The sequence below is a fragment of the Bactrocera latifrons genome, unplaced genomic scaffold (genome assembly GCF_001853355.1).
Source record: "Bactrocera latifrons isolate USDA-ARS-PBARC rearing strain unplaced genomic scaffold, ASM185335v1 scaffold_225, whole genome shotgun sequence".
Taxonomy (NCBI): domain Eukaryota; kingdom Metazoa; phylum Arthropoda; class Insecta; order Diptera; family Tephritidae; genus Bactrocera; species Bactrocera latifrons.
In genome coordinates this window covers 282,818-290,246 of record NW_017535797.1, presented here as the reverse complement: position 1 = coordinate 290,246, position 7,429 = coordinate 282,818, and the positions used below count along the sequence as shown (strand labels likewise).

The window sequence follows — 7,429 nt, the reverse complement described above, 5'->3', positions numbered from 1 at the left end:
CTGCTGCACCATCAACTGCTGCACCATCTACTGCCGCACCAACTGCCGCACCATCAAGTGCCGCACCATCAACTGCTGCAGGATAAACAGCCACAGCTGCCGTATAATAGTTACCTTAGTAACTATAAACAGTTGATTTGAAGGTTTATAAATTAAAAATAATATCAATTCAATAAATGATACTTTTTGCTCCATTGAAAGGAAAATTGTGAGCCTAATTAAGCACTAAAACTACTTTTTTTTAATTTAATACACCCAGAAGAGGTTATATCAATTTTGCCACTAAGTCGTCGAAGACCTTATAAAGTAAATGCGTGCTTGTATAAATGATCAGTGAAGAGCTGATTCGATTTGGCCATTGCCGTCTTTATATACTCGAAGTAGTTTCTTGGTTTTTATATCCTGAACAGGATATATTAAGTTTGTCACGATGTTTGTAACACCCAGAAGGAAGGGTCGGAGACCCTATAAAGTATATATTATATATCAAAGATCGTCTGTCTGTATATATACGTATATGATCGCAATCAAGTTTTTGTATGGAAAACTTTCACATTTGACAAGGTATATACACGAAATTTTTTATAGATTATTTTCTAAGGCAACAATGTAATCTCCGAAGAAATTGTTCAGATTGGATTATTATAGCATATAGCTTCCATACAAACTGACATAGTTACTTACAGAAATGCACCTGTGAAGAGTAACCGAATTTAACGTTTTTATACTCTCGCAACAAAGTTGCTAAAGAGAGTATTATAGTTTTGTTCACATAACGGTTGTTTGTAAGTCCTAAAACTAAAAGAGTTAGATATAGGGTTGTATATACCAAAATGATCAGGGTGACGAGTAGAGTTGTAATCCGAATGTCTGTCTGTCCGTCCGTCCGTGCAAGATGAAACTTGGTACACGTATTTCTAGGCTTCATAGGAAGGTTAAGCTCGAAGATGGGCAAAATCGGCCCACTGCCACGCCCATAAAATGGCGAAAACCGAAAACCTATAAAAAGTCATAACTAAGCCATAAATAAAGATATTAAAGTGAAATTTGGCACAAGGAATCGCATGAGGGAGTGGCATATTCGGACGTAATTTTTTTGGAAAAGTGGGCGTGGCCCCGCCCCCTACTAAGTTTTTTGACATATCTCGGAAACTACTATAGCTATGTCAACCAAACTGTATAGAGTCGTTTCTCTTAGGCTATGAAAATGCCAGTTCAAAAATGGAAGAAATCGGATAATAACCACGCCCACCTATAATACAAAGGTTTTACTGAAAATCACTAAATTTGCGTTAACCGACTAACGAAAAACGTCAGAAACACTAAATTTTACGGAAGAAATGGCAGAAGGAAGCTGCAATCAGGCTTTTTTAAAAAATTGAAAATGGGCATGGCGTCGCCCACTTATGGACTTCGGTACATAATATTTCCTTAACTCCCTGATGACATGTACGAAATATGGGTTAAATCGGTTCACAACCACGCCTTCTTTCAATATAACGTTGTTTTGAATTCCATCTGATGCCTTCTCTTTATAATATATACATTAGGAACCAATGATGATAGCGGAATAAAACTTTAAACAAATACGGTATTTGATGTGAGAGTATAAAATGTTCGGTGACACCCGAACTTAGCCCTTCCTTACTTGTTTCTTGTTAAATTTTGCTCACGTTTACTCATTAAGCAGCTGAATATTTGTCTGAACCACCACTTAAGGGACAACTGTAGCTTATAGCTGGCACAAAAATTAAATAATCAAATTCAACATTTGCACCTTCTGTTTATTCCTCCACGGCTATATCTTCATTTGCTGCACCATCGGCTGCATCTTTATATATCATACTACCGACTTCTGCTGCACCATCTACTACAAAACCAACTAGGAGCTACCGGTTTCGATGGCTGTCCGTAACTTTTTTGGAGATGCAATATTTTCGACTTCGGAATAACATAAGTTACTTCGAGATAACTAAATTTTTTTATTTTTTTCGTGCATGTTTCTTCTGGTAATGGGATTCAGCTAAGCCTTTATAAAATAAGAGAGCTCGATCTTATGCACAACTGTCTTCTCTTCGTATAATGGTGTGGTATAATCCACATTTTATGTGCATAAATTTTAAACACATTATGAATATTTGGAAGGAAATATAGAATATTGTGGGTAGTGGTAGTTCGGAGTCATGACCAAAAAGTAATGACAACTTAATAAATTCTTATTTTATGATTTAATAGTTTGAAGTTCCAATGAGAACCCTTTCCATCGACCGCAACCGATGGTATAAAGTCAGAAGGGACATGATTTGGGCAATAAAGCGGCTTAGGCAAAATATTTCTTACTAATGCTTTCCTAACGGTTTTTAAACGGTCTTGCTACTTGATGGAGAATTATTGCCTAGTGTCACCCGATTTCCACGTTTTAGTAACTTGCTTGAGTAACTTCTAAGGCTTCTTCGAGCTCCTTTTGTATTTGGAAACAATTCTTTCTTTGTCTTCCATATCGAAATCACCACTTTCGCTCAGCTAGGGCATGTTCATCGTAAACTTTCGCTTTCTTCCTTTTAAAGCAATGAAGAAAACCACCGTAAAATTTTGTTAGTTATAAAAAAAATTGGAAAGAAAACAATTATTGTTGTTTACGCTTTAAATGAGTTATATGTACATACATATGTACGAGTTATACATATTTCTTGTATAACAATGTGACTTTTAGGCACATCTGAGATCGACAAAGCGAATGCAATAATGAAAATACGCAAATAAATTATTTATTTGTTCAATAGTTTATTGTTGTGGCGATAGTTATTGTGAATAGAGAAACAAACAACTACTTGTATTTAAATTTGACAACGGTTAAATAAACACTTGCTTAAGACGTATTATTTGATTGCGTTAAAAGCGACTATGGCGTCTGCAGAGGTATAGTATCTTATGTAAGAACTATTTGTACCTTTCTTTTAGATTCTGTCATATAATGACGATGAATTTGTAGAATACTTCATTGAAAGTTGCGATTTTAAGCTCGTGTACCTGGTTACGTTCCGCAAGGCTGTTCAGCCTTTCCCTGCATTCCTGCACTAGTAGCGATTTGATCTCGCAGGAGGAGATAGATTTGACTGTAGCTTGCCTATCGCTAAGAATGGCTATTCGCTCATTACGATAGTTGCGATGGAGGTTTATTTCTATACATCGATTTATGGCAAAAACTTCTGCCTGGAAGATGCCCGGGAACTCTCCCATGGTTATGGAGAGCTTAGTGCGTGGGTCCGCGATCCCTGCACCGATTCTCTCCGACATTTTCGAGCCGTCGGTGTACCACCTAAACGTGCAATTCCTCAACATCAGCTCGGGATTGGAGTCGTTCCACTCGTCCTTACTGCCAAGGGTTACCTTAAACCTTTTCTTGAAGTTAATTGTTTTGGTAGTGCTGTCCTTCGGGAGGAGGACATATGGTATATTGCCACTTATCTTTTCCATTCTCTGGGACGAGACTATCTTGCCTTTGCCACACTCCTCTGCCGTTATTTGCTGAAGTGTGTGCTTGGCGACCTGACCGATAAACAAATGAAGCGGAGTAAGTTCTAGCAGAACCTCCAGTGCCGCCGTTGGACAAGTTAAAAGTTGTAAAACTATAATTTAACATAGTGGATCGCAGTAGCAAGGGGCATTTGTGGGCCAAATTTTTCAAAAAAAGTTAGCGTGGCCAAGTATACGTCTCCTAAACAACTAAAGCTAAAACAACCAAAATTGTGTAGCGCAAGTATTATAAGAACTTATATCGACTGTGTAAAAATGGATGAAACTAGATGATAACCTCGCTCACTGCCCATATCACGGCACTGTTAAAAATTACTTAAAGTTTGATGAATCAATAACTGAATACGCCCGGATATGGTAGGACTTTAATGGAATCGGGGTCAAAATTCGGAAGAAGGGCGTGGCACAGTACACTTTTATGTGAAAACATTCGCCCGACCGATTTCAACTAAATTCGGTATACGGATATTTCTATGTTACAGTGTTAAAATGAGGGAAATCGGACTAAAACCACGTCTACTTCCCATTAACACATCTTAAATCCCATTTGAAACTTAAACTTTCCAGCATACAAATGAAGAATGAATTAATAAATGAAGTTAAAACTTTCCTTGAATAGTGCATTTAATATGTGCCACCTTATGACTAAAAATTACTTAAAACGAACCACAACATAAATTTTTTTTTTCATAGAAATTTTTATTCTCCAATCTTTCACATATCATGAGGTATATCGTAGAGTGTATAAAGAAATTTTTTCAGAATTGTTTGATAACATCACTCGGAGAAATGGCTGGGTGAATGAGATGCGCTTTTTCACTGGCGGACAGGATGCTTCGATCATACAAAAACCCAATTTATTCTTAAAAAGTACGTCAATGGTTATCGTCCCTACTAGAATCATGAGAAATGTTGATAAATAAAAAAGTAAATAATGATTTTTTTTTTTAATTTTTCGCCATGTTTTTTTGCATCAATTTTGTCATAGCATTGTCAATAAATTAAAAAAGATATAGGGACCATAGCAGGCGTTTTGTGAACATTAAAAAAAATTAAGCAAATCGATTGAGTAGTTCGGCGGGAATCACGTCCGCCAGTTTAAAAAAATGTGTTTGGAGAAAAACGTTTGAGGTGTGCACGCCGAGCGCTCCGAACGTCGAGCGGTATTATTATCTTTGCACCTTTTTCGACACCTTCCAATGGTAAAGTGGGTTTCTACATTAACTCTTAGGGAATAGAAAATGCAAAAAAAAAAAAAAGAAACAAAAAGAAAATTTGAAAGAAGATTACCCTACGAACCTCTTAACATTGTTTCCGTATGGAAATATATTTTTTATAAGAATTTACTTATGCATAACCGGTTTGCACTAACATTTATGACGTTTTCGTATAAAAGCCGTTATATTTACTTTTAATATATGTGTGTATATGTTTAATATATATACATAATATATATTAACATATATATTATTAATTAACTGCTTATACATTTACTTTCTTTTACGCTATATCCACCACGATTTCGAAGAAAATAATTTAAGAGAGACAAGTGCATTTGGTAAACTATTTCCAACGAACTTCTGAGTTTTAACCACATGGCTCCACTTTCTGGAACTACTCTGTGGTACATGGATTATACATGGCTGCCTTATAACTGAATAATCAAAATCAAGTTCTTGTAAGGTATTTGTTTGTAACTAACTTCGTTGCAACCGAAGTGAATGTTTTCTAGTTCTGAAAGTATTCGACGCAGTATCCACCGCGAGAAACAGAGGAAGAGGAAGACCTCTACTCCGTTAGAAAGACCAGGTGGAGAAGAACCTGACTTCACTTGGAATCTCCAATTGCAGCCAAACAACGCAAAGGAAGAATGACTGGCGCGGTGTTGTAAACTCGGCTATAACAGCGTAAGCGGTGGCTATGCCAATAAGGAAGAAGAAGAAAGTTAATAATCCAGAGGTACAGTAATGATGTGTGTGCACGCACACTTATGGTAAAGGTGAGGATGATATCTTCATCTTCGTTTGATCCAGTAACAAAGAAATATGGAAGCCTTTTTTGTTTGAAAAAAACTAGCGTTTTCTCAAAAATTCGACTTTGCTTCGATCTTATTACCATACGCGTTGCACTATTGAGCTCGGGATCGGCTTGTTAATGTTATACATATATGATATTATAATTTTAAGCAGCGTGCGTTGGAACAATAGGCAGAGTGATAAATAAACGTCAGATAGATAGAAGTGATACACTATTTCGACTGATATATTGTAAGCTGTTTGGCTGAGATTCTTCTGTTATTTTTGAATAATATTACGCACCAAATGGAGGGCCCTAAATGTTTCAAATCGCTTCAAAACGACGGAAGAAATCCTAAAACAATTTTTGGTAGGATTTTAAATTCTCTGTCGAGGGACAAACTCGCTTTAAAACACTTGTTTATTTTTATAAGAGTCGATTCACGATATTTCGAATAATACTGACATTCTAAATTTCGCCGTCATCAATCGTTAGATGGAAATCATTATTTGCTCTATCCTTAAAAAATTATGCACGTGCATAAATTGGGGGTAGCAGCTTTTACGGAATCAGCCGTTTACGCCATTTGGTTTTGAATCTACTACCTTAGCGGAATTGCGTATTTCAAAATGAAATTCACCAAAAGAAATTTGTGTTAGAAACGAAGTGATGTATATTTATGGAGCCGGAGATTAAACAAAAACACTTTGTAGTCAAATATCGCAGCTATCAGTTATATAGCATAGGCACTGTGTGCTAAACAGTATACGCAAGTGTTTTAAGAACGTACTTTTTAAGTGCAAATAAATGAGTTAAGTAAACATTAGGCCACAATATTGTGCGCCAATTTTACTTACTTATTTCGAATATAAATTAGCGAATTTTTGACTTGAGACAAAGTAGTTTTCGTGCCCTCAATCCGACAACACATATATTTGGATAAATGAGGTTCTTATCAGCGGCTTTTTTCTTATTCGGCTTGATAGCTGTCAGCAATGGTGAGTTGAGATTTAAAACTAAGTATATTTCTTTAGGAATATCTAAAAATGTGAGCTTTATGTTTATAATCTTTAGGCCATCGTTCGAAACACTCCAGGTCATTTGGAATTAATTTGAACAAACACCCAAAGCAGGAATATGCTACACGGGTGTACCTGCCAGGCAAGCCCTCATATGGTTCTGCACATTCACTATTGCCGAGTCCCTCGAAAACGCTGGAACAACTCCCTGAGGAAACCAATGACTATGCCGATATAATAAGCAATCCTGCGGAGGACAGTGACCTACTAGCAAACCAACCAAATCTGCCGTCAATATATAGCGAACCGTCCCCATGGAATTTTGACTATCCACGGAGACGACCATGGTATTGGCAAGGTTATCCTTATAGATGGAATGGAGGCAGGAGAGGAAAATCCAAATATCCATACGGAGGACGTAGACGTTCTCCATGCGATAAACATCGTTCTTCTAGAGATGCTGAAAAAACACCATGGGGCAAACATCACAAATCTAAGAGCCATAAACGGACACCATGTGATAAACATCACTCGTCTAAGAAAAGAAAACCATCGCCATGTGACAAGCCAACTCGACCACCAAAACATTCCAAACCTTGCCATAAATGTAAACCAACCAAGCCTCCTTGCTCTAGTAAACCAGTACCAAAAACAACTACTGTTGCACCAGAAGTGACCACGCAACCTCAAGAAAGTACTGAAGTGCCAGTAGTATCCACACAAGCTCCAGTAGAGTCAACTACTCAACCTAAAGTCGAAACTAGCACACCAGAACAGCCCAACACAAGCACCGAAGTGTCAGTAGAAACAACAGAAGCTTCGGTAGAGTCGACTGCTCAACCTGAGGAAGAAACTAG

The 7,429-nt window shown here is 37.1% G+C and overlaps 2 protein-coding genes across 3 annotated transcripts in view; both read left to right on the top strand.

Annotated features, from left to right (window-relative positions):
- Positions 1–231, top strand: part of LOC108968688 (salivary glue protein Sgs-3-like) — a 969-nt gene extending 738 nt beyond the window's left edge. The window contains exon 3 of the mRNA XM_018932856.1: positions 1–231. Coding sequence (XP_018788401.1) covers positions 1–86 — 86 coding nt within the window. The 3' untranslated portion in view covers positions 87–231.
- A 6,234-nt stretch (positions 232–6,465) lies between these two features.
- The window catches only part of LOC108968685 (paternally-expressed gene 3 protein-like), a 6,423-nt gene continuing 5,459 nt past the window's right edge, over positions 6,466–7,429 (top strand). For both annotated transcript variants that reach the window (XM_018932849.1, XM_018932848.1), the window contains exons 1-2: positions 6,466–6,551; positions 6,628–7,425. In XM_018932849.1, the coding sequence (XP_018788394.1) occupies positions 6,497–6,551; positions 6,628–7,425 (853 nt within the window). In that variant the 5' untranslated portion in view covers positions 6,466–6,496. The remainder of the gene's footprint in view (positions 6,552–6,627; positions 7,426–7,429) is intronic.